The sequence below is a fragment of the Engystomops pustulosus genome, chromosome 9 (assembly GCF_040894005.1).
Source record: "Engystomops pustulosus chromosome 9, aEngPut4.maternal, whole genome shotgun sequence".
NCBI classification, from domain to species: domain Eukaryota; kingdom Metazoa; phylum Chordata; class Amphibia; order Anura; family Leptodactylidae; genus Engystomops; species Engystomops pustulosus.
This window is the reverse complement of record NC_092419.1, coordinates 82,133,824-82,161,531: the sequence shown is the minus strand read 5'-3', so window position 1 is coordinate 82,161,531 and position 27,708 is coordinate 82,133,824. Positions and strand designations below refer to the sequence as shown.

Here is a 27,708-nt window from a genome sequence, read left to right as displayed (position 1 = left end):
TAAGTTCTATGTCCTGTTCTAAGTTATGGCTTTTGGAAATTAAGGCTAAAAAGTCAACATAAAATGCTGAACATTTAGACCTAGAATAGGCTGGTTCATAAAATAGTAAAAGCTCGGGACTTTACATAATGGATATGTTGCTGCAATAGAATGTGGCCGGAACTGTACCCTCTCTTGGTAGCAAATTGTGTTTCAGCCGTTTGTGGTTGAAGCACCAAAATATTTGTATGTAGGAAGTTCTGGGGCATTCCTGTTAAAGCTGAGAATAAATCCTAACTTCAGTATTTCCAAGAGATCTGTACATGGAATTTTCTACTGTTGTACAGATTTCAGTCCTGGTGCATGGAGGCCTGTGCTTGTATGTATATGTATTGGGGATGTGTGTTATATTTCTGCCATTGCATTTCATATTGATAATATAATAATAATCTTTATATAGCACCATCTTATTTAGTATCAGACTATTGGGTCACTGATGATTTAATGTGTTCTTCTAGGTAATTACACTGGTAATTTCCAAGCTGTTTGGTTACAGCATACGCAGCCTAAACCCTGCTTACTATTTCTGTGTAATGGTTCTTTTACATGTTGTGTATACTCACTACTGTGTGCTGGGATTCATTTTTGCCGTATGGTTATTAGCCTCTGATTTGTTTCTGAACTTTAGTCTCAGCTCATTAGTTGTTTCACAAGGCAATATTCAGCCGCAGATTAATCTTTCCCTTAATTGCTGTCTAATGGTGGCATTGACCTGAGGTCCACCTCTCAGCCCCACAATATTTTCTAATGGTGTAACTTCAAAATCTTATAGTCTGGTCTCCCATTGAGGCATTTTGCTGAAGTCTGGATTTCCATCGACCAATGTTTTCTTGATGTGATTGTTTATGTATTGGAACATTAAAGCTGTTTTTATTATTCAAATGTGGATTTGGAGAATACAATAAATGCCGAGTTATATTTATGGAATCCAACCAGGCAGTGCCTAGTTATTTGAGACAGCTGAACTAATAAAAACTGGACCAATAAAGAAATTCTTACTAAACTATGTATATAATATATTTTGTATGATCACTTAGTCCACCAGAAGATCCACCAACTCATTGTCCAGAATGGTGATAGGTTCACATTGAGGCAAAAAAACATTTCATTGTGTATCCTCCAGACTGTATGGTCACCCCCCCCCCCAGCATGAATTACATCTTACAAGTCAGATATGTCACCAAAAGCCACATCCAATTCACACGGTAGGTATAATAGCCCCTAACCTTCTCTATGCATGCTTCTGAAGGGGCTTTTGATGTAATTTTGGAGTTATGATACCTCACAAGTCTTCTTTAGTTTTTCCAACTCCGTTCCCATTCATTTTCTTAGGAAAAAAACTTCTTTGAAGTAAAACAATGCATGTTACATGAAATAGCAGATACCAATCCATTTAACCTGTTAATTTTCTATAATTTTCATTATTTTAAAATAAAATGGCACCACTTCCCTGGCATTTATAGTAGAACTTGTGCCATGTGATCTGAGCAATTTGAATCTAGCCCATTGTATCCTATTATATATGATAGGTGTGCAGATGTGTGTACAGCGCTAGTTATTCGAGAGAAATGAAATATAGAGCGGCTTGATTGAAGTTCTTTCATAAACTAACACTGGGAGAAGAAATGTGTCAGAAAGCTTTCAGATTGGCAAGTCAGTCCTGCATTTTCCCTTCACATTTAGCTGCCCTCATCAAGTATTTCTCAATCTTATAGCAAGTACTGACTCAAGTTGAAACAAGCTAAAGTTTGCTGAGTACATCTTATTTGAGTTGTTTGTTATCCTTTGAGAGTCCAGTAAAATGTAAAGGCAGGCAAAGCTAACAGGGATGGAGGAGTGCACCATCTAGATGTTTATATGTGATCCTCCCCGTAGCCATTGTTGGCGAGCAGAATTTATACATATGTCATCATTGATCTTTATAATGGCCTGTGATCACTTTTCCTTCCAGTAAATGTACAGTTTTATATTACGGCTTGAAACGAACAATTCAGGAAGAGCAGCTGACATTCTCCATATAGAGTAATTAAGATCTCTTGAAAAATAGATTTAGCACTGAGTGGTCTATACAACACCCACTTAAAAATCTCTTCCAGATTTCATCACATTAGTAACTCATAGTCTGTCACCTGGAATCTCCATATGTTTGCTTCCATCAGTACGTTCTAGATTAATTCCACTGCATTACATGCTTCACATACAAGATCATAAACAGGGTATACAGCTGCTCATGTCTTCTTAATATCAGAACTGCTGTAGACACAAGCAGGTCGTATATAAAGTATTCTTCTAAGAAAACATTTGGGCAGATCTACTAATGCTGTCTTTAGACAGCTTAGAACTAGACTTGATGCCAAGGTTTAGTGTATCTTTAGATATCGTTGTCTAACTTCACACTTCTTATTTGGCTTTGGTTAGAATGGTTTTTATTCTTTCACAGTTTAGGTCCATTTTGAAGCATCTTAAACCTTGTCCTTTTTTTTTTCAACTGAATACCTTGTCAGTGGCACTTAGAGGGTATTGAACAAAATATGTGGTGGACATCAATTTTTGCCCATTTTGATTAGTAAACTTTCCCATAGAAAGGCATTCACAATGCTACGGACTATCAATAACCTCTAAAACTCTTGAATAAAACATTATAACTAGTCATGATGGCATCACACTTAATATTAAAAACTCTCACAATGTATTTTATTTTCTCTCACATTCTTGCAGTATTTTGGCCCTTTTTCTAAAAGAATATGTGCACCCTAATTGTGAGCCAAAATGAAGTCAAGTAAGCCAAATCAGTGCATCCCCTGTTGACGTTTCATATAGTATTCAAAAAATTTGCCCCATTAAGAATCTATGGATGATAACAATCATTTTTGCATGTAAATGTGCTTAGGGATTGGGGAAAAAAATCCAAACAATGTCTATTTTTAATCATTGCCCTGCTAAAACCTGGAAAAGACAATTACCTATTTTCCATGGGTAGCACATTTCAGAGAACTGGTACATCTTGAGAAAAGTCTTAGTGCAGTTAATATGGAGGATGTTGATTTTAGATTATTTGTTGAGTAACAAAAATAAATATGATGGCATACAGACACAAGGGAGGTGATGCATTGCTGTGCAGCTTTTTTTGAGAGATTTAGGATGCATGCACATGACTGTATGGGGAAAATACGTCCGGCAGCAAGCTTGTGCCGTACATACGTCCCCCATAGTCGGCAATGGCCGCACGGAGCGATACAAATGCTCCGTACATGTGTTACAGCCCGTACGCTGTGCATTGCTATAGAGAGGGGAGGGGTCACCCCTCCTCCTCTCCATGACGCCAAAAGCATGCCCGCTCGGTACGTTCGTGTACATGCAGCCTTATGGTGAGGGAGGTAAATTTAAATTGTACTATTTTAATGGGTAACCAATTTCTATGATTGGCACAAAGCACCATCGTGTTTGGCAAATGATGAGCCTGCTGGCCTTGTGTAGGATAGATTCTAGAGTGGACACTGTAATGCCAGGAAGGTGATTAGAAATTCGTTGTAGTTATCAAGATATAAAAAGAATTAGACCATCAGTAAGTGTTTTTGTTATTTACCATACTAAAGAAAGTGTTGATTTTGAGGTGCATGGGGCACAAGCATGTACAGCATTAGTTATTCATCAACAAATCATGTGTCATTTAGTGGAAGTTTTTGAAAGCTATGTGTGCTTATGTAGACAAAAAAACTGTAGAGGACATGAACCCTCAAAAAGAAATTGAACTGGCAAAGGATACACTGTGCATTTGGAGAGGTCAGAAGAAAACCAAGAAAGAACAATTGACAAGAGACAAGAGAAAAGGTCTTGCCATCCATGTTGGCAAATGCAGCTGAGATATCCAGTATCAGTAGGGAGTAGTTTCCAATAGATTTAGCCGAGAAGAGATCATTTAATACTTGTGCAAGGGCAGCTTCAGTAGAATCTAGAGTATGGAAACTAGTGGGACTGAGGAGCAGCAGATAAGCAAGAAAGCAGTCCTCCAACTTTCCCATGCAAGTCTAATGCAAGTATCCAGTGCTCTCAAATCTGTAGTTTGTAAAAATTGCTTGGACACGCTCCCCTATTTCTAACAGAATAATCGGAGCTGCTGTTGACCAGCTTAAAACACATAAAATACATACAGAATATAGTGAGTAGGAGTAGGAGATGTACAGTAAGCAATTCTACATATAAAGCCATGTAGGGGATGTGTGCCTTAAAGGATGAGGGATGCTGGTGTGTGCCACCTCTAGAAGGATCTGCTCTTCTTTTAGCTTCTTATGCCCTGTTTTTAAGGCTTTAAAATTGTGCAAATGGGTCTCAGGGGCTCCAGGCTCATTAGTCCTATACAACAGGGCATACTAGTTAAATGCCAGTGAGGGAGAGAATTTGTAAGATACATAATAAACTAGATTATGGTTATGTATAAATGATGGTTGCTAATAATACTTTTAACACAATGAAACTTTTATATAGAATATGTCCCTATCAAGGGAGGAGCACATGTTTGTATTATGTAAGGTTTCCTGTGAAACGCCGGCACTATGGCACGTAAAAGCCTGCATAGGCGAAAACCAGGCGTCAGCTCATTTGGAAATATTTTAATGATACATGCAGTTTTAAAGGGAACCTGTTATCAGGAGACCCATTTTTAGCACTCCTTGGCAGTCTGCACTATGCGTTTACACTATGCGTATGTCCGATCCATTCTGGGACTCTGTTCACACGTCGGATCACACAAGGCGAAAGCGTTTTCTGTATAGAAGCCTGTAACTGTAAGGATTTGGATGCTGTGAAGATCCCAGTTGATTCCTATAAACTCTTATTCCCACTTGTGTGATGTGGTGAGAAAGTACCTGTCTGACCACCTTTTTTCTAACTAGAGATGTAAGAGTAGAGCACTGGCTACTTTTGTAAATTAGAACTGAAACCATATTGTTAGCTGCAAAGACGAAAACTAGCAGAAATATAATTGAATAAGTGACAACAGGCAGTGTGTTTTAGGAGTGTAGAGATGCTAAGGAGATAAGTGATGGGCTCAAAAGATGCTTTTTAGCTATGTATAAAAGCATGTATAAAAACTAAGAGAGGAAGTAAATTATTAATTATTATTATTATTATTATTAATTAAGAGAGATTTTGGTTAGGTGATTACTGACAGCCAGGACTGGATGAGTGTAAGGGAATGGAAACAAGTGGATAAGGTGTAAGAGAACTGAATGACTATTGCAGGTGTGTAGTATGTAAAAGTCGTGTAGATAGAGACTTCTTTTGGGATAAATGAAGAGAGCGAACAAGAGAAAGTATAAGAGGGAAGCGAAACAATGATATTTGGAGATTGGCCGATTGATTCCTGGTGGCTGTTTAGGATTTTTGGCTGGGGAGAAAATATTATTGGGGAAAAATACTTTTTTGGAAAGGTAAAGGACAGAGTTCTAGGTGTTGAGCATAAACTTGTAAGGGAATACATGTTATACAGCAGGAATTAATTGGTAAGACATGTAAACTAGCGGCCTGGAGTGGGAAATTTAATTTAAAGAGATAAGGATAAGAGGAGTAATAAGACCCAAATTGTCACACATCTACAGCTGCCTAAAGAAATGTAATACAGGCAGCCCCTGGGTTACGTACAAGATAGGTTCCATAGGTTTGTTCTTATGTTGAATTTGTATGTAAGCCAAAACTGTATATTTTATAATCGTAGCTCCAAACAAAAAAAATTGTCCCAGTGGCAATTGGGGTTTCTAAATTTTTTGCAGTAATGGGACCAAAGATTATCAAAGATTATCAAAGCTTCATTACAGACACTTTACAGCTGATCATTGCAACCTAGGCCTAAAGTAAAGCATTCACCATAGGTAACAGTGGGCAGAGAGATCCATCTATAACTAGAGGATGTATGTAAGTTGGGTGTTCTTAAGTAGGGGACTGCCTGTACTTAAATATTATCTCTTGCTAACATCGTCCTGACTTCTGTTTATCACAGAATCAAGACCATAAGAGGTAGGACATTAGTCTGCAAGTGTTGATCACAAGGCCTAAGTACATCTCCCACTTTTCATTATCCTAATTATACACATGATGCCATTTCCAGCGTCACTCAGTACTTGTGGACACCAAGAGTCAAGACATAATTACTGGCTGCCTGCACATGGGACATCACTCATGTGGTAATATACATGTGACATGGCTGGATTTGTCCAAGCTCATAGTGATCTAACCGTATTAAATGACATTTCAGTATGAACAAGTCATAGCTTTACGTTGGGATTACTAAAAGCTCAGCAAAGCCCCTGTTCAGTAAAGCATCTGCACTTCAAGTATAGTATAAAGAAATTCATCTGTATGGCTTAATCCAGCCGTTCACAATACAGTTGTGTAGATCTACTATGGGATTCTGTTGAAGAGTTTGTGAAGTTAAACAAATCCTGGTGAACATGTAGTCGTGAGTTAGACCGCCCACTAGACTCCTAAGACCAGAATAACCAGGCAACAAGTGTCATGAAATATTTTAGACAAAACTATGTACAGTCATGAGCGAACATATTATATCTGATGTTTTTCATATCAGGTTGTAATTTAAAAAAAAAAAAAAAAAAAAGCACATTAAGGCTACATTCACACAAACGTATGGGGGAATAATATATATGGCCGACATATACATGGCGTAAATACGTCCCCCATACACTTCAATGGCCTCACGGCGCCGTACGGGAGGGGTAGGGTGCAGCACATGTGCGGCACCGTACGGTTCTGCAGCCCTCCAAAGAAATGTCACTCCTGACCATTACTGACTCACTGCCAAACCAGTCATGCTGAAGGATGTTGCAGGCACCAGATTGCTCTCCACGGCATCTCCAGACTCACATGTTGTCAGTGTTAACCTGCTTTCATATGTGAACAGCACAGGGCGCCAGTGGCTTATTTGCCAATCCAGGTGTTCTCTGGCAAATGCCAAGCATCCTGCACGAAGTTGGATTGCTTGCACAACCCTCATCTGTGGACGTTGAGTCCTCATTCCATCCTCATGGAGTTGGTTTCTAGCCGTTTATGCAGACACAGTCATTAGGAGGTAATTTCGCAGGGCTCTGGCAGTGCTTCTCCTGTTCCTCCTTGCACAAAGCGGTCCTACTGTTGGGTTGATGCCCTCCTTCGGCCACCTACATGTCTCCTGGTGTACTGGCCTGTCTCCTGGTAGCGCCTCCAGCCTCTGGACACTACACTGACAACACAGCAAACCTTCTGGTCACAGCTCGCATTGATGTGTCATTCTGGATGAGCTGCACTACCTGAGCCACTTGTGTGGGTGGCCAAGACATTATAGAGGAGGTCACACAAGGAGGTCACTTTGTGATTTACAAAGTATTTACTGAGAATATTTCATTCATTCACGTCTCGGATGTATTATTTGAGTGTTCCCTTTATTTTTTTTAAGCAGTTTTGAGAAGTTATTGATTCATGTTGTTACATATATTTTAACACTCTTTACTTTTTAATTACCCTGGTTGCAATCTGTTGTGTGTTTCAAAGAGAATTGGGACACATTTACTAAGGCTAAGAAAAACTTGGTGCACTCTGTCGGAGCTCTGCAGGGGGCGCCACATTCATGAAGAGCGAAGAACAACATAAAGAATCCTGAATCTGGCACACACTACACAGACAAACTGCATTTAGTTCAGTTTGCACTGTTCTTTTTTTCTAATAATTACATCAATATTTGCTGCTTGTCATGGGCTTCTATGCACACGACACATTGTGGGCCATGATGTGACCACAAAAATTACGGCCCCACAGAAGTCTCCTACACCTCGACTGGGTGCGGTGAGATAAGGTGTGACCAAGCTGGACAGCTGTGCCGCAAAAGATAGAGCAGGTCTTATTTCAGACATTTGTGGCGCAGAAGTGATCGATTACTCCCTTCCCTTCTCAATTTGGTCGTGTGCTACGGTCCAGGTGAAGCACACAGTTGCATGAAGCCTTGCTTTGTAACACAATGAGCATGGGAACACAGTACACTGTAGGGAAGTAGAGTTTAGCTGAGTCTCGGTGCAACACAGTTCTTGAATGCTCACCTTAGTTGGTTGTGTTATAGGCACAGCACTGATAAGGGTAATTTAGAAGCTGCATCTGTTGTGACCCAGTTTATTATTTCTGGGAAACTCCTATATTATTGTAGAGTGTAGAACAGCACTGCTCTGTAACACACTGCCTGCAGAATGAACCGTGTTTTCGTAATGCCTGGTTTCTGTTTCGAAGGCTGTTTTTGTTTTGTCCCAGGGTTCCTTTGGCTTCTGCATATTCTTCATAATCCCTTACATCTGTACAGTGAAGCAGAGTACTCCCGGTAACTATTCATTACTTGCAGAGCTGGGTTGGCATGGTACCAGCGTTAGAGAGCCGGGTAGCATCTAGGCATTCAGTGCTGTGGTTGGAAGCTACTGCTCTCATGACACAAACATATAAAGGGATGTCTGTCCACAGTGCCAGATTTTCTAAATTTGAAATGGAGATTTTATGTAATGATTCATATTTAGTTGTGGGACGTTCTTTTGTTTTGGTGGTCTAATGCAGCCTTTAACGTGTCCTATAAGACTGTGAGGTACAGGACCAAAGTAAATAGTGGAAACTGTATTAATGAAGAACTCAATTTTTTTTTTCTAATCTTCCCTTTAAACACATCATGTCAGCATGTCCTACATTATGCTTCATTTAGTTCCTTTTCAGTTCAGTCTTATTCCTAGCCAAGACACATGATCAGAAAACCGACTCATCTGATCACACTCCTTTTTATGTGTGAACCGGAGCCATTTTTATGAAACTGACTTTTAGCAAAAGCAAAAGGGGGATTGTAGTCATCATTTATGCAAGAAAATTGGATAATAATTGATTGTAAATGCCCCATAACACTCTTTGTAGACTAATAAGGGTGTTGGAAAATGCAATTTGAGCAAATAATTCCTGAAGTCGTAGTTTTAAAAGTTCTAAACTGGAGTTCAAAAATGTTCTAGAAAATAGGCATAAGTGAATAATAATTCTCCCCCAAGGACTGAAACTTCAGGAATGGGCTATTGTTTAATAGTAGTTCTTAAAGGTACAACTATCAGCTATTTTTATCAACTGTACTCAAGCTTCATGGAACTGAATAGTACTTTAGACAGAATATCTCACTTACAGTCAGGACACTTGCAAACATTAATATTTATGTTGCTTTGATAACATGAGAGCTTCTGTTTTGGATGGTGTGCACTAAGTAAACTCACTGTTCTCACATTGTTCCCCAAGCAGCTTCAAGTAACCTAGGCTTGGATGCATCTCTTAAAGGGAACGTGTTATTGTGTTATAATTAATAGCTTTCCAGGAATGTCAAAGTTCTTATGCCTGATAGTTTCAAAGAATATTTGTCTTCATCAATGTTTAGACAAACATAACAAAGTGTTTAATGTGTTGAATAAAATACAACGATGGACCCCTCACGGCAATTTTACACTGAAAAAAATTTCCCCGTTCTTGAGTACAATAAGCAAGCGCCTTACTCAGTGTCAATGGAAGGCTATGGGTAAGGAGCCTTTTTTTCTTTGCCCACATATCTATACCACACTCAAACATTGAAAGAACTTTTTGTTTCAATAAGTATTGGAATCAAATTGTGTGAACTCAAAGAGGCACTAAAATATTGCTCTTAGGTTAGAGTGCAGCTGAACATTTAACATTTCATAATCGTAATAAACTATGATGGAAAGAGCTTTACACATGTACAGCCAATACACTATGCCTAAATAAGCCCCCATAATGGCGCCCATAGAGCATTACACATGTACAGCCAATACACTATGCCTAAATAAGCCCCCATAATGGCGCCCATAGAGCATTACACATGTACAGCCAATACACTATGCCTAAATAAGCCCCCATAATGGCGCCCATAGAGCATTACACATGTACAGCCAATACACTATGCCTAAATAAGCCCCCATAATGGCGCCCATAGAGCATTACACATGTACAGCCAATACACTATGCCTAAATAAGCCCCCATCATAGCGCCCATAGGGCATTACACATGGAAGGCCAATACACTATGCCTAAATAAGCCCCCATTACAGCCTCGCCCCCATCATAGTGCAGAGTTAGGCAAAAGGTTTTATACATTACAGTTGTATTTTAAGGTGATAAATTAAACTGAACTTCCATATTTGTTTTTCTTTCAATTCTTTTATTTTGTTATACAAATGTGTATAAAGTGGATGTAAAATATTTTGTTATAACTATTTAGTATTTTCTTTTTTGTCATTTCAGCAAGAAAACTGAAGAAATTAGGGAACCTGAAAGCTCAGGAGGAGTTGGAAGGATCACCTAGTCAGGGAGATGGCAGAGAAATGACACCCAACATGTCCCTCACGCAGCTGGAAGGGTATAGCTGCCAACCTATTTTCCTCAATGTCCTGGAGGCAATTGAACCTGTTGTGGTTTGTGCTGGACATGACAACAATCAGCCAGACAGCTTTGCTGTGCTACTCAGCAGCCTGAATGAACTGGGAGAAAGGCAACTAGTACATGTGGTGAAATGGGCAAAGGCATTACCAGGTAGGCATTTGTATCCTTATGCTCTGGCACATGTAGCCTCGGCCCAGGGATAAACATGATGTCATTGCTGTAATGTCTCCACATCTGTCCTGGTTTCAAGAAAAAGTGAATTTTCTGTGCACTGAAAAAGTTGTAATTCACATTGAGCATCTACAGCCGTGACATTCTACAGATTCTGACCTACAGCCTAAATGATTTTATGCTGTTGGTTTGTATAAATTCTACCCATTATGATTAATTTGAAGAACTACAAGACTGTGCAGATGCATACACATTTTCTTTATTATGCAAAATGTAATCTATAAAATATGAAATGAGCAAAATCCAGGTGGCCCGCCATTCTTATCTTCAATTGCCCTACATGGCTCCTATGTACAGTTATGTGAAAAAGAAAGTATGCCCTCTCCTTTGGTTATGTAGCAGGACACAACTTCTAATTACCACCATACGACAGATTCCACTTTCTCATTATTTGTTTAGCAAAAATGAAGCCAAAACAGAAGAGCCATTTTTGAAAAACTAAGGTTAACCTTTGTATTCACAGCTTGTAGAGCCATGTACCCAGCTTTACCCCATAGTATTGTTTACTTTATGGTTTTGTCTCCCGTTTACATAATTCTGGAGTATTTTGCCCCTCTTCTAGACATTAATGTGACAGCTCTGGTAAGGTCCTGCCAAAATATTCCATATGGGTTGAGGTCTGGACTATAGATTTGGTGTTGCTGTGCTTAGGACCTCCTCTGTCTCTCATTGGCGGTTATTTATTATAACTGGCTTTTTACGCAAGTCGTAAAACTCCCCTCACACGGCGCCCCTGATCTAAGAACTTAGTAAAAATGAAGGACGCTTCCCTGCCAAGTTGGACCTGTTATGACTAGATTGGCAGAGATTGTAGCTATAGTGTACCCCAGAAAAGTGGCAGAGATTATAGTACCCCTAATATGGCATAAATGGGGCTTGATGCCCTCTCTGCCAGTTTTTATTAACGTTTACTGTGCAGTGTCAGGGATGTAGGTCTTGAATATTTTTTATATTCCTTGAGAAATCCACATGACTTGGGTGAGTCAGATTGGATATCCACTCCTGGGAAAATTGTCAATTGTCTTTTATGTATTTATGTCTTTCCTCATAAATGCTAAAGACCAGCAAACTACAAAACATCTGTATTTATAGAGGTGGTCCCTTTTTTATGGACCCCGTGTCTGCTACATTAAAAAAATAAAACATGTTACAAGCATAAGTTAAAAACAGATGCCGCATGAACACAGTGCTGAGAATCGGAGGCAGACATAGCCATGGCATAGGTCTCATGCCTTCATGTTGCTTCTGTAAAACAGCAAAATGTATGTTGCTGTATGAGTTATACTAAACCACTGCCTTTTGTAATGAAGACATTTTTTTACTTTTTTTATTTTTTTTGTTAATTTCGCATTATTTATTACTTCCACGGTGCAGTACATTCAGCATTACTACATGCTATTATCCTAACGGCTCTACTGCTACGCAATGTAGAAACAGTCTTATTTGAGGGAAATTATGTGTTACTCCACCTCACTCACATTTTAGTACAATTCCAATGGATTCTGTAATTGCCATACAAAATGTTATTGCATGAAGTGTAGGAGGGCTGGGTTTTTTTTGTCCCAGGGGTTAAGTTAGTATACCTTGGCAGCATAATATATTTATGTTAGGTAATAGGCTATTATTGTGCATTTAGGAATCCAGGGGCTCATTGCCATCCCACCCACGAATATGTACTAGAAGGCGAGGATGCCAGTTGCTACTTCTGCATTTAAATTGTGGGAGAGATTTTTTTTCAATTGAATAAACTTTATTCCTGCAAAAGTATTTTCCCAAAAACTTGTTAAACAGTCTGAAGACTGGAGTAGTAAAATGGTCCTGCAGATATGAGTCTTGTGACTATTGTGACCTTCTCAGTGTCCATACAGCTATACACGTATATCCTCTTTGCACATACCCCGTGTTTAGACGTAATGACAATGGCGCACCTCAAGCAGTTATGACACCTAGACGTTAAAAATGAGCATCTCCCCTTCAATCTGATATCTGGTTTGTGTTCCAAGGTGCCACAGAACCGGTGAAAATAATGTGATTTTTATATACAGCTTGTTATTTCCGGCTTTAACTTTAACTCCTAAAAGAGAACCTGTTATACTTCCATCCTTCCTCTGTAATATGTACATCCCCTGGAGGTGTTTTAAGCATATTTCTAGGTTGCAGCATGAATGAAAAATCATCTTTTATTCTTTTGTAAGGTGCAGTCAAGGAGGCGGGTCTGCTCCACCAAGCAGTCAAGCAATCCCACCTCCTAAGCATTGTTTTCCCTGGACACATTGTGCATCTGACTTCCCCGCCCTGCCTCCTTATTGTGACATCATTCTCTGGAGACCTATCCAGAGACCTCACGCAACTCCTAGCATGTCATGCAGAGCTGCGCATGCACGGTGCGCCTGAGAAGCCGGCACACTTTGCGCACTACATATCCAGAAGATCTCCGAATAAAATTTTTTGAGAAGAAAAATAGAGAAAATAGTTTTTACATTGCTTTCTTTCAAAAGGCATAACACTTTTATTTTTTCTTGTCTATGGTGCTAGTCGAGGGTTTTTTTATTCTGGGACATGTTATACTTTCATTTTTTGTGAGACATAGGTAAAAAAAAATTTTTTTAACTTTAATCATTAATAAGTATTTAGTTTTATTGAAAGGTCATATCAAATATGTAGGGTTTGTGTGGTGATTTTCCAATATATGTCACTTTCATATAAAAGGACTTTGGGGCCATTTTTATTTATTGATTGATTAATTTTTAACCCTTTTTTTACTTTTTTTAACTAGTCCCACTATGGGATATGAACACGCAATCAATTGCTTGTCCATCATCCCCTTAACTCCTCAAGGACCATGCCATTTTTCATTTTTTTGCGCTTTCTTTTGTCACTCCCCACCTTCAAAAATCTATAACTTTTTTATTTTATCATGTAAAGAGCTGTGCTGTGTGAGGGCTTGTTTGTCTGCGTAACAAATTGCAATTCATAGTGACAGGATTTTTTTGTGAGGGCTTGGATTTTACGGCTTTCACTGTACGCCCCAAATAACCTGTCTACGTCGTTCTTTGGGTCAGTACGATCACGGAGATACCATATTTGTATAGGTTTTATCATGTTTTCATACAATTACAAAAATTAAAATCTCCTGTACAAAGAAAAAAATTCGTTTTAATACTTTGGTGTACAGAGCTGTGGTTGGTGTCATTTTTTGCAACTTTTGATGACGTTTTCAATGCTCCATTTACTAGGACTGTACGACCTTTTGAACACGTTTTATTTAATTTTTTATATTTTTCAAAATGGCAAAACAGTACCGTATATACCGGCGTATAAGACGACTTTTGAAGACAGAAAAATCTTCTGTCTTCTCTGGGGTCGTCTTATACGCCGGTAATCGTCTTATACGGCGGGTCCCGGTGCATGGAGAGGGCTCACGGGCTGAGCCCTCTCCATAGCCGGTAAGTCTTTGCTGCATATTGCTGGATAATGTTGTTGTTGTATGCCTTATGTTTATGAGCGACAGTTTTCCTGCTGTATACCTGCATGTCATAAGAATTTACATTAAAAAAAAAGGACCATGTTAAATTCAAATCTGTTTTTTTTTTTTTTAATTTTTACCGGTGTTTTGTATGCGTTGGACGTTATACGGCGAATATATCTTAAACTCTATATTTTAAACAGGAAAGTAGGGGGGTCGTCTTATACACCGGGTCGTCTTATACGCTGAAATATACGGTACCATTTTCAACTTTAGCTGCTATTTTCCATTATGGGGTTAATCGCAGTGAAAAAACGTTATTATATTTTGATAGATCGGGCATTTTCAGACACTGGGATACCTAATGTGTTTATGATTTTTACAGTTTATTTATATTTATATGACTTATAGGGAAAGGGGGTGATTAGAATTTTTAGGTTTTTTTAATAAAATTAAATATTTTTAAACTTTTTTTATTTTTACTATCTTTCAGACCCCCTAGGGTACTTTAACCCTAGGTTGTCTGATTGATCCTTCCATATACTGCCATACTACAGTATTTGCAGGATGTGATAATGTTTTCATTGCTACCAGTCTGTAGCACCTTTTGATCACTTTTTATTACATTTTTTATTCATTGCAAAATGGCGAAAAAATTGTGTTTCAGAAGTTTTAGGGTCACTACCAGGAATAACCACTTTTGGGTTGCATGGCTGTAGCCAGTCGAGCATACGGCGGCGCACTGGCGATTAGGAAGGGCGAGTGCCACTCACCCCTCCCCTCTCCATAAGAAGCAGCGCTGCATGGCTGTACATACGGCCCATATACAGTGCAGTACGGTGCCATAGCTTTCTATGGGGGAATATATTCGCCTGCAAATTTGCGGCCATATATGTCCCCACGACGGCCTTATATGTATGTTGATCGTTTGGGACTTTTGGCATGTAGAGATACCAAACATCTCTATGATTTTAAGTATTTATTCATAAATTAGTTCTAGGGAAAGGGGGGATTTAAATTTTTATTTTTTTTTTAACTTTTTTACTTATTTTTTACTACTTTGTAGTATTGCAGTACAGGCAGTCCCCGGGTTACATACAAGATAGGGTCTGGAGGTTTGTTCTTAAGTTGAATTTGTATGTAAGTCGAAACTGTATATTTTATAATGGAAGTTCTAGACAATTTTTTTTCTTTTGCCCCAGTGACAATTGGAGTTTCAAAATTTTTGGTGTAATTGGACCAAGAATTATCAATAGAGCTTCAGTACAGACACCTTACAGCTGATCATTGCAGTCTGGGACTATAGTAAAGCATCCAGAGAGCTTCACCAGAGGTCACAGTGGGCAGAGGGGTCCGTCTGTAACTATGGGTTGTCTGTAAGTCGGGTGTCCTTAAGTAGGGGACCGCCTGTATATGGATAATTTGCTATGGATCTATAACAATGCGCCTCCAGCATCCAACGTTAGCATAAGCAAATGTTAGTACTGCAAAGAGCAAAGGCAAACTTCAGTATGTACCCAAAGCAAAAAAGAAAGATAACTATTTTCATAGTATCAAAGGGGCAGATTTATCAAGCTGTCTAAAAGAAATGATGTTTTAAGTTGCCCATGGCAACCAATTACAGCTCAGCTTTCAGTTTACCAGTGCTCTTGAATATTTTAAAGGGGAGTTGCAATTTGTTGCCATGGGCAACTAAGAGCACTCTTACTTTTAGACAGATTTTAGTGTCATAGTTTATACCAAGGAAGGGAAGATATTGGATGAGGAAGAGATTTATAGGAAACAATTCTATATAACATAACCATCAATGTTATTTAGGTGTAAAAAGGCATCTAGACCATTCTTGAAGCTCTCTGCTGTCCCTGCTGTGACCAGCGCCTGAGTCAGTCTATTCCACAGTTCTCACAGTTAAAAATCCCTTGTGCCTTTGGTGATTAAACCTTGATTTCTCCAGGCGGAGACAGTGCCCCCTCATCTTTTGATTTGATTAAATCTGGAACAATTTACCACCATATTTTTTTGTATGGACCATTCATATATTTATATAAATTAATCATGTCCCCTTGTAGTCGTCTCTTTTCCAGACTAAATAAATCTAGTTGTTTTAATCTTTCCTAATAACTGAGACCCTCCATACCCCTTATCAGTTTTGTGGCTCTACGTTGAACCCTCTCCAGCTCCAGGGCATCCTTTTTGTGGACCGGTGCCCAGAACTGGACACCATATTCCAGGTAAGGCCAAACCAATGCCTTGTATAGTGGTAATGTTACATCCCTATCACGGGAGTCCATACCACTTTTGATACATGACAAGATCTTGCTGGCTTTAGAGGCAGCTGATTGACATTGCATGCTGTTGTTTAATTTATGATCTACTGGTACGCCCGGGTTCTTTTCAACAAGAGACGCTCCCAGATTTACTCCCCCAAGGACATATGTTGCCTGTGCATTTTGTAACAGCCACCAATATGTTTTCCCTATTGTCCAAAGTAGGTGATGCTTAGTGTGATGTTAATGAACCTGACAAGGGCAGTGGATTCGGTTTGCTTGGTTTCACATAATCATAAAATAAAAATATACAGGGCACATAATGGTAAGAGCTAATAAAAGACACTTGAAGCGGCTTCTGTAGATGAGGACATTTGTCCAAACCATAGATGGAGGTCAATCGTGGGAAGCTCTTTATCTGCTGATACATCTTTGGGATCGGTCTAGGTGGCCTCTTCAGACAAAGGATGTCACTTCTGATTCCCACTGGACTTCACTTTTTGCGTTGTCCCCTGTTGAGGACACTTATTGGATGAGGACAAAGAACTTCTGGTCAGACGTAGGTGTAAATGTTGAAAAAAAAAAGTACTTGAGTAATGGGAAATCGGTTATGGTAAGTGTCTGTCCTTTTTTTTCTTAACCCTTATTCAAGAGTGAGGAAAATCTGCATTACTAACATCTGCTGCAGTAATTGACATCTTGCAGACTAATAATATGACTGCAAGTTTGTTTCTGAACGGAAACAATCTGCACCGTGTCTATAACAGTGCCCTATTATGTCGCAGATTTTGAGGATGAATATCTGCACTTAATACATGTAATGTAATATGCAGCAAGTTTCCTTCGACATGCTCTGCAAGGTAGATTTGTTAAACTCATTTTTCAATTTTTTTACACATTTATGTAAGTAAAAATCAGTTATTGGAAAGCAAAATATTCTGTATGAAAGATGATCAGAGTCCCGGTACAGACAAAAAAATCAGTTTTATGTTCATTCTCTGAGGAGAGACTTGTAAATGTGATAATTAATTGTATTGTAAATTGGTTAAACGGCCTCTTGTATTTTATTCCCAAAGATAATATCATTTCAGAGGAGCAGTGCATTTAAACTAAAACACTGAGTAACACAATGTACTATTCTCTGTGTATACAGAGATCATTCACAGAAATGGTGAAAAAGGAAATGAGTCTATCCCAAAAATAATATTGGCTTAATCGTTTTGTAGTCATGCCTGGGCACCACCTGATGCTGAGCTATACTTAGAAGATGTAGATCCACAATAGTGTCAGTATTAGAACATAGTTTACTTGTTGGTACCATTTACTAATGGATTGTACAATGTTAACTTAATACATAGTTGGGATTGAATCCAGTATACTGTGATGTTTGAAAAATACTGAAGTTATTGCACGATATATTGGCAGACAAGGCATCTAACTGCCTTCCCGTCAGTTTTGTCCGATTTCCACCCCCTGGCCACTCTTGGTTGTGACGGATCAGGGTGGGTGGGGTATTAAAGCAATGTATTTACTCTAGTCTCTAGACTCTAGAGACCATAGCTGAAATCTTTCCCAGGTCGGACATGGATTAAATAATAGGCCCCTGAATACATCTAGGGGGATTGCTCCGACAGGGGGAAAATTAGTAATAGTATTGCATACCAAATTCCATGAAAGAGAATATTTTAATCGAGGAATATAAAATATAGGACACAGTCATCTCATACTCATCTCATGTGCAAAATCCCCATACACTACTATGGTATATATGTTACTATCGATTAGACAACCAATGATTCTGATAGTAGATGACCTTTAACTCCTTGCTGCATCATAAAGTACTTCAACGTCACCAAAGAGGGCGCAGCAAACATCCACGATTTGTGCTGGGGGTGGCACATGAGGTCATCGAGGAGTGACAGTTTCTATGAAAGCCTGGGGTCTTGCTATGAAAGACTTGACATTTCTGGAGATCTCATATAATATACCTGTGGCACACTGTGACAGATCATGTGCAAAATCCACATATAGTACTATACTGTATAGCAGTAGCATAGCAGTATATGGTAGTATTGATTAGAAAACCTAGGGTTAAAGTACCCTAGAGGGTCTAAAAAATAATTAAAAACCTAAAAATTCAAATCACCTTCCTTTCCCTTCAATTAATATAAATTTGAATTAACAGTAAAAATCACAAACAAGTTAGGTATCACCACATCCCAAAATGACCGATCTATAAAAATATGAAAACAGTTATTCTCAGAGGTGAATCCTATAACAGAAAATTTAACAGCCCAAATGTCAGAAACACCACTTTTCTTACATTTTACATTATATATAGAATTTAATAAAAAGTGATCAAAAGGTTGAACAGTCCTCAAAATGGTACCAATGAAAACAACAGCTTATCTTGCAATTACACACAGGACCGGATTAAGGTTGGTGGGGGGCCCTTGGGTTCAAAATCTGGTGGATGCCCCCACAGAATGTAGCATACATACACATCTTTCTGCTATCGAGCATCCTACCAGTAATACATCTCCACACAGCTGCCAACCCCCCAGTAATACCTCTGTATACAGCTTCCCCCCAGTAATACATCTACATACAGCCGCCAAGCCCTTAGCAATACATCTTCATACAGCCACCAACCCCCAAGTAATACATCTATATCCAGCAGCCAATCCCCCATTAATATATTTACAACAGCCACCAACCCCCAGTAATACGTTAATACACCTAGCCCCTGGCCAGTACAATCATTCCCCTGCCCAGTACATACGGGACCTTAGCAGCCCAGTGTCAGCCTATGCATCAGCATAGGATGAGAGTCCTAATACCCAGCAATACATCAGTATTGCAGGGTATTATAATGACCAAGCAATCAAATGATTGCTTGTTCATGTCCCATAGTCAAAAAGTTAAAAAAAAGGTTTACAAAAGGTTTACAAAAGAAACAAATTAAATCAAAAAGCCCCAAAGCCCCATTGCATATTACACTTGCATATACAATAAAAAAGCGAATATCACCATAAAAACCCCACATATGTAGTATTGCAACTTGGAAAATGGTGATGCAAAAATTATAGATTTTTCCACTAATGGGGTTTTAGTGTACAAAATTAGTAAAATGGAAGCAAAAATATAGAGATTTGTCATTGCAGTAATCATACTGACCCGTTGAATAAATCTAAATTATTACTTAGGGTATATGGTGAAAAAAAAACAGCATTTACAGCGTTGATGTTTTTTCTACAACACCTACACACACGCACACACAAAAAAAATTAAGATTTTTTTTTATCAATAGGGCATAACCACTCCAAATTAGTACTACTGAAAAATGCATCTCATCCCACAAACAATAAGCCCTCGCATGGCAACATTAACGGAAAAACAAATATTTTATAGTACAAAAAAAATGTGCCCTGAACCAACAAAAAACCACAAAATTCTCTGGTTAATGCATGGCCCTCCTCCCCTTCTGTGCCTCGCTGTGCACCCCTACAGCATGTTGCGTCCACATGTGGGGTGTCTCAATACTCGGGAGAAATAGTATAACAAATTTTAAGATGGGTTTTCCCTTTTTATTATTTGTGAACGTGTAAATTTTAGGCTATTTTAATGTATTTCCAACAAAATCGGACCATTCTAAATTTCACCTCCATTTTGATTTAACTACTATGAAGATCTCAAGGGGCTAACAATCCTCCTAAACAATGTTTCTGATAGCTCGAGGGGTGCAGATTTGAAAATCTGTTGATATATAGGTGGTTTCTAATAGAATTTATTTCAAATTTCATTACAAACAATAATGATCCCAAAATAAGTAAATTCTGAAATCTCCTTGAAAATACGGAAAGCTGATGTTCGAGTTGGAAGCCAAATGGCATCAAAATAAATTATCCAGACATTTCAAAAAATCTGAAAATGTAAAGCAGACATATGGGAAATGTTAATAAGCAACTAATTTAGGTGGTTAATCAATCTGCCTGAAAACAAGATCATTTTGAATTTTGAAAATGGCAATTTAAAAAAAAAATCATCATTTTAATTTTTTTTTATAAATAAACACAAAACTTATCAGCCAAAATTTACCATTAAATGAAGTACAAAGAGTGCTGAAAAAACCCTTAAAAACACTTGATAAGTAACAGTGTTCAAAAGTTATAACAATATAAAGCAATGCGAGTCAGAATACATAAAATGGGGCTGAGCCATAAGCTATAAACTGGCTACGTCCTGAAGGGGTTAAGGGTGCAGTGCCATGTACCGCTAGTACTGTGTTTACAAAAGTGCACAAAAGGTCTATAGAGACCTCACTGAAACCCACTAGTCATGTCATATTGTTAAAACTTCACTTTTATTACTACATTTTTTTTAAAAAAATTCTTGTTCATGAGGTAGATGGAGTTATTGGGGGTCATTTACTAAGGGCCCGATTCGCGTTTTCCCGACGTGTTACCCGAATATTTCCGCTGGCATGCACGCGGCGGAAATCGGGGGGCGTGGCCGAACGAAAACCCGACGGATTCGGAAAAACCGCCGCATTTTTTTTTAAAAAAAGTGTCATGGGACTCGCGCTTACCTTCACCATGTATAGGCCGGTGAACTTCAGTGCATTCCGGCGGGCCTCGGGGGACTTCAGCGCAGCAGCGCCACCTGATGGACGTCGGAGGAACTACCTTAGTGAATCCCGGCGGGACCCGAATCCACCGCAGAGAACGCGCCACTGGATCGGGTAAGTAAATCTGCCCCAATGTCACTATCCAGTTTAAAAATCATGCAGCTTATCTCAGTTTTTCTGTGTCAGTAGTTTAAGTAGGGAGATTAACCAGTATATTTTCTATTCTAAGTTGTGCTGTGTTCTTATATAGTAGTTCAGAATTTACTAGTTACAAAGTGTTGACTAGTCTGAGGTGAGAAAGGATGTTCTCCAGGTCCTAATGTCTGCTCTGTAAGTCTGCATGCATCAGGTCTAGGAGGGGTCGCTCAGAGGAGATATCCGGGACAAAACGGGGCACATTGAGACAAGCGGAACTGTCCCGCCAAATCCGGGATGGCTGAGAGTTCTGGTTCCTGTGTGTGAGGCCTTAACCTGTGTACACTAGGCTTCTCTTTTATCTATGAATATAAGTCTGAAATCAGACAAAATACTGCACAATCTTACACCACTTGTTCAGTAGAACATAAAATAGACACACAACATACAAGGGAGTCCTATACAGATAGGAATAGATTTATCTCACGTGTAAAACACCATCTGCGCCTCTCTTATAAATTTTTGCGCAATTTATGGCACAGTGTAGAAAAAGAAACATACACATAAAACCTAGGGCAGATTTTTCCTCAGCTAATAAATTCATCTCCTTCTGCAAAATATTTTTTTCCTTTAACTTGAAGATCATGATCCACGTTCCGTCCAGCGAAACATCTGCCTGAAGATTGCGAAATTGCAGTTACTGTAGTGTTTTGAAAGCATGCTTAGTCCAAGAATATATTCCATACATATGATTCATAAACTTTGCACAATCTGTGCACAATAAGCCCCAGTATCTTTTATATATTTTGATAATTCTTGTACATCAATATGCTGGTAAATCATGTATTGTTATTGTAGCCGTAAAGGTGTGGCTTAATGCCTTTTGGTAGCACTCCTCTACCTTAAAGGAAATCTACCACCACCATGAAGAATTGTAAACCAAGCACACTGACATACTGGTGTGGGCCCCTTGTTTTTGTTTTACAAAAAAGGCCTTAAAAACTATGCAAATGTGCCTCAGTTGCTCTAGGCTCATTTAAAAGTTATGGAGCACAGAGCCCATGAGTCTTATTTGCATAAATGTTTAACCCCTTCGCGCTCCGCGGCGGATATATCCGCCACGGAGCGCAGTGACTTAGCGCTCAGTGGCGGATATATCCGCCACGGCTCCTATGCCGGCTCGGCTCTGGATCAGAGCCGAACCGGCATCGGGAAACACGGGGTGCCGGCTGTAACTAATAGCCGGCACCCCAGTGTAACACCCGCGATCGGAGTTGTCTCCGATCGCGGGTGCTTAACCCGTTAGATGCCGCGGTCAGCGCGACCGCGGCATCTAACAAGTATCTGGGGGGTCTTTCCCCCACGATCGGCCCCCCCGAACCGTTTTCGGGGGGCGCCGATCGTTGCTATAGTAACTCTGGGGTCCGATCTGGACCCCAGAGTTACTAGCAAGAATTGCCAGTAAGATGGCGTCTGTGACGTCATCTTACTGGCACAGTGCCAGCCTATGCAAGTGTATAGGCTGACACTGATAATACTCTGCAATACATGAGTATTGCAGAATATTATCATGAAGAAGCAATCAGAAGATTGCTTCTTCATGTCCCATGGTATAAAAGTGAAAAAGTAAAAAAAAAAGTTATTCAATAAAAAAATAAAGTCATAAATCACTAAAAATGCCCCAAACCCCCAAAACATATAAAGAGACATATAACTCAAAAAAAAAGTCTAAATCATAACACAAACCCCACATATATAGTATCACCGCGTCCGTAACAACCCGTAGAATAAAAGTAAATCATTATTGAACCCCCACGATAAACGCCGTAAAAAAAAACTGTTATAAACCCTCCAAAAATTATGATTTTTACCTTTTCAATCCCACAAAAAATGATATAAAATGCGACCAAAAAACCATATGTACTCAGACATGATACTGGTGCAAAGTACAACATGTCCCGCAAAAAACAAGCCATCAACCAGCTCCGTAGCCAAAAACGTAACAAAGTTATGCCACTTGGAAGATGGCAATACAAAAATTATAGATTTTTCCCCACATTAGGGTTTTGTTTGACAAATTTAGTAAAACGTAAGAAAATATATTCATGTCTGGTATCCCCGTAATCGTATCAACCCATAGAATAAAGATAACATGATTATTAGTCTATACGGTGAACACCAAAAAAAAAAAAGGCAAAAATCCAGTACAGAATTGATGCTTTTCTACTCCTGCCCTCAAAAAAAGTTCCTAAATTTTCAACAATAGGTGATACCAACCCCAAAATGGTAACAATGGAAAAAGCATCTCATCCCGCAAAAAAAATGCCGTCACATGGCCCCAATAACGAAAAAGCGAAAATTTTATAGCCTTCAAAAGGGGCCAATGAGGAAACTAAATTCCTGGCAGCTGCAGCGCCCTCCTTCCCTTCTGCGCCTCGCTGTGCCCCCATAAAACAAGTCACAGCCACATGTGGGGGGTCTTTGCACTCAGGAGAAATTGCAGAACAAATTGTATGGTGGGTTTTCTCTTTTTATATTTTGGAAATGTGTAAATTTTGGTGCTAAATGAACGTATAAGGGAACAATATGACCATTCTAAATTTCACCTCCATTTTGATTCAATTACTATGAAGATCTCAAGGGGTTAACAATCTTCGTAAAAGCTGTTTCTGATAGCTTGAGGGGTGCAGATTTGAAAATGGGTTGGTTATATAGGGGGTTTTGATGCTAAATATGTAAAATTTCATTCAAAACTGTATTTATCCCCAAAATAGTCAATTCTGAAAATCCGGAAAAGCGATATTCTATTTGCAAGCCGCGTGACATCAAAATAAATTATCCAGATATTTCAGAAATTATGAAAATGTAAAGTAGACAAATGGGAAATGTTATTCAGCAACTTATTTAGCTGGTAAATCTATCTGCCTGAAAACGTGATGATTTAGAATTTCGAAAATGGCAAATTTTTCAAAAAATTCATCACATTTTCTTTTTTTTGTAAATAAACGCAAAACTTATCTGCCAAAATTTACCACTAAAATGAAGTACAACATGTGGGGAAAAAACAATCTCAGAATCGTTTTGATAAGTAACAGTGTTCAAAAGTTATAACCATATAAAGCGAAGCAAGTCAGAATCCAAAAAATCGGGCTGAGCCTTAAGCTGTAAAATGGCTGCGTCCTTAAGGGGTTAAAACCTTTTTTTATTAAAAAAAAAACAACAAGGGCATAAAAAGCTAAAAAGAAGAGCAGATCCTGCCAGAGTGGAACACACCAGCATGTAAGTATGCTTGGTTTACAATCGTTCAACCTGGTGGTAGATTTCCTAAGTGCATGTGTTAGGGTGGGGCTTCTTATTCCCAAAATCACTGCATCTTAAATACTGGATGTCGCGAATATAATATATACTATTGAACATTTGTTATCAATGCAGTTTTATAATACCGTTTAGATCCCAGGTAGGTCAGGAAGGGTTAGATATATAAACAATGAACAATACACCTCGGAGCATAAATAAATGGCTATAACTTGAGGTTGTGTAGCATCATATGTATTGTTCCTAAACAGGTGTGGGTACTTTATACTTTACCTAAAACAGATCTCCATACCCTGCTGCATTGTCATTGACCGATATCGGAATATTAGATATGTTTCTTTTCCATTTTTTAGGTTTCCGTAACCTGCATGTAAGCGACCAAATGACAGTCATACAATACTCCTGGATGGGCCTTATGATCTTTGCCATGGGATGGAGGTCCTTTAAAAATGTCAACTCTCGGATGCTTTACTTTGCCCCAGATCTGGTGTTCAATGAGTGAGTACACAGTATAACCGTATTGTAACATGTGTCCTGCAGGCCATGGCGATGTGTTTACTGTCTTTTAAGGTAAAATAAACCTTGTCTATAAACAGGAATTTCTATTCTTGTGTTATTGTAAGAGTAAAGATGAATTGAATTTATGTTCCAGCGTTCATGTCTCCTGCCAGTCAGAGCCATTTACCACTCTGATAAATTAGCATTACGTGCCAACATCCTCTCTTCTGACTCCATCTTGTTTCTCGTTGTACCCCCTCCCAGCCAAGATGTATACTTTCCGAAATCTGGATCTAGTTAAGAATCATTCAGCTTCCTTGTAAAGACTGATTGGGATTGGAAGCAGACATACAGTAATAACATTTGAACTCCCTTATTTTTATAGGTGCCCTGATATTCAAGACTCCATAGCTCCTGTGCGCAATAGTTCTTGCACCTGAGTCTGCGTAGGGTGCTAATCCTTGTTCAGGTTTTTACTTTAGGTTTACCAACAATACCTCATAAACCATACAGAGGCTACTCACTATTTCCATTGGATGAGTGAGGATCATCTATTTATTACCATGGGGGTAACTTTTAAGCAGAAAAAGTGTCAACTGTGCTGACAGGGAGGATATTTGTGTTCTCTGGGACAGGGAAAACAGGTCCTGGCACACACGGAGGAGGTTGGAGTGAAAATAACATAAAAGCAAAGTGTGTGCAAAGAAGCTGAAGACAGAGGATTAAGGAAGAGTTAAGGGAGACAGACTGTAAGAGAAGTAAGCGAGAGGGAAAAAATTAAGTGTGGAGAGACGTGAGGAACACATAACAGCTTATACGTGGAAAAATCAATATAATATGAAAAAGTAAATAACAAACAGTGTGGCATTACCAACCTGACCCACAGCCGCTAGAATGGGGCACAGAAGCCGCAACACAAGGAAACAACTGCTCTGTCAAGCTGAAACACACAATTCTGCAAATATTTATCTGAATGCAAATCATATATATATATATATATATATATATATATATATATACACAGTATATTAGTTGTAGATCCCGGTTGTGCCTGGGAAAGTAAATAACTGCTTAAAGCTGTAACAAAATTGAATTGATTAACAAAAAAATAATATATATCTATCTATATATTTATCTCTCCCTGTCTGTCACTCACTCACTATCCCTGCCTGTCTCTTACTCACTCTTCCTGTCGGTCTGTCACTCGCACTCCCTGTCTGTCTCTCTATCACTCACACTCCCTGTCCATCTCTCTGTCACTTACACTCCCTGTCTCTCTATCACTCACATTGTCTGTCCGTCTCTCTGTCACTCACACTCCCTGTCTGTCTCTCTATCACTCACATTGTCTGTCCGTCTCTCTGTCACTCACACTACCTGTCTGTCTCTCTATCACTCACATTGTCTGTCCGTCTCTATGTCACTCACTCTCCCTGTCTGTCTCTGTATCACTCACACTTCCTGTCCGTCTCTATGTCGCTCACACTCCCTGTCTGTCTCTCTGTCACTCACACTCCCTGCCTGTTTTTAGGTCTTTATCCATCCTACCTCACACATAAGCATCTTATACCCATTGCCTATAGTAACCAATCAAAGCTCAGAGCTCATATTAATGACCTGTGGCAGAATAGCAACCAATCACGGCTCAGCTTCTAACTGCCACAGCAGCAGCAGACAATGGCTCCAGTATATGGTGGGTAATAAGTGGATTTTGGAAAGCGCTGGGTGAAAATTTTGGCTCAAAACCAAGTCAATGACGTTCACTGAGTCACAGAGAGCAGATGGTGCAGACGGTGCAGATTCCTCTGGCGGACATACATACACACATACAGCTTTATATGATTATTCATATATATGAAGAATGACATACACAAAACATGGTAGGTACATTACCCACTCGCTCACATCCATATTACACAGATGAGGTAATAAAGTTAAAGGAAATCTGCCACATAGATGCAGTGGGGGAGATTTGTTAGAAGTGTCTGAAGTAAAACTGTTCTAGTTTCCTATGGAAACCAATCAGAACTCAGCTTCAATTTTTTAAACCACTGCGGGAATATGAAAGCTGAGCTCTAATTGGTTGCCATGGGCAACTAGATAAGTTCTGCTCTCAGACACTTTTGATAAAGTGATTCTAAATCAAGCACGCTTACATACTGGATTGTGCCTCCTGAAACAGGATTCGATCTTTTTTTTGCTTCTAATTTATGCAATTGATCCTCAGGAGCTTTTGTCGATGTCACAGCAGCCCCTACTGGCTACTTCTTCAGTGTCGGCTGATGTCACCGGCTCTCTGGCTGGGGAGGAGACAGACATAAGCACCAAATGGAGGGCCAGAAGTGGCTCCTGTGACGTAGACAGGAGCACCAGAGGCTAATTTCCAAATTTTAAAAAATGTTTTTCTTAAAAACTAAGCTTTTAGAAGCAAATAGAAGAATGGACCCTGTTTCAGGAGACACATGCCTGCGGGTAGGTGCGCTTGGTTGAGAAGCACTGCATCCATGTGGTAGATTTCCTTTAAGGACTCTGGTGGTGGGTCATTTGGTACATTATATATGGCTAGTTAGTGTAGTGTGACAATAATAATGTCATCTCTCATTTTGTTATTTTTTTAAGCTGTTTTTAAGAGATATTCATTTCTTGTGGTGTTATGTTTAGCAGTAGCTGTGATTTATGTTGTACTT

General features: G+C 39.1%; 1 protein-coding gene and 1 long non-coding RNA gene across 2 annotated transcripts in view; one reads left to right on the top strand and one right to left on the bottom strand.

Annotated features, from left to right (window-relative positions):
• Positions 1–27,708, top strand: part of AR (androgen receptor) — a 221,469-nt gene that overhangs the window by 174,966 nt on the left and 18,795 nt on the right. Inside the window, exons 4-5 of the mRNA XM_072124472.1 lie at positions 10,345–10,632; positions 24,877–25,021. Of these exons, the coding sequence (XP_071980573.1) occupies positions 10,345–10,632; positions 24,877–25,021 (433 nt within the window). The remainder of the gene's footprint in view (positions 1–10,344; positions 10,633–24,876; positions 25,022–27,708) is intronic.
• LOC140077369 (uncharacterized) lies at positions 20,289–25,964 on the bottom strand. The gene is made up of 3 exons (XR_011849775.1): positions 25,897–25,964; positions 21,770–21,884; positions 20,289–20,370 (listed from the first exon to the last, which is right to left on the bottom strand). It is a non-coding gene; the product is annotated as an uncharacterized lncRNA (long non-coding RNA).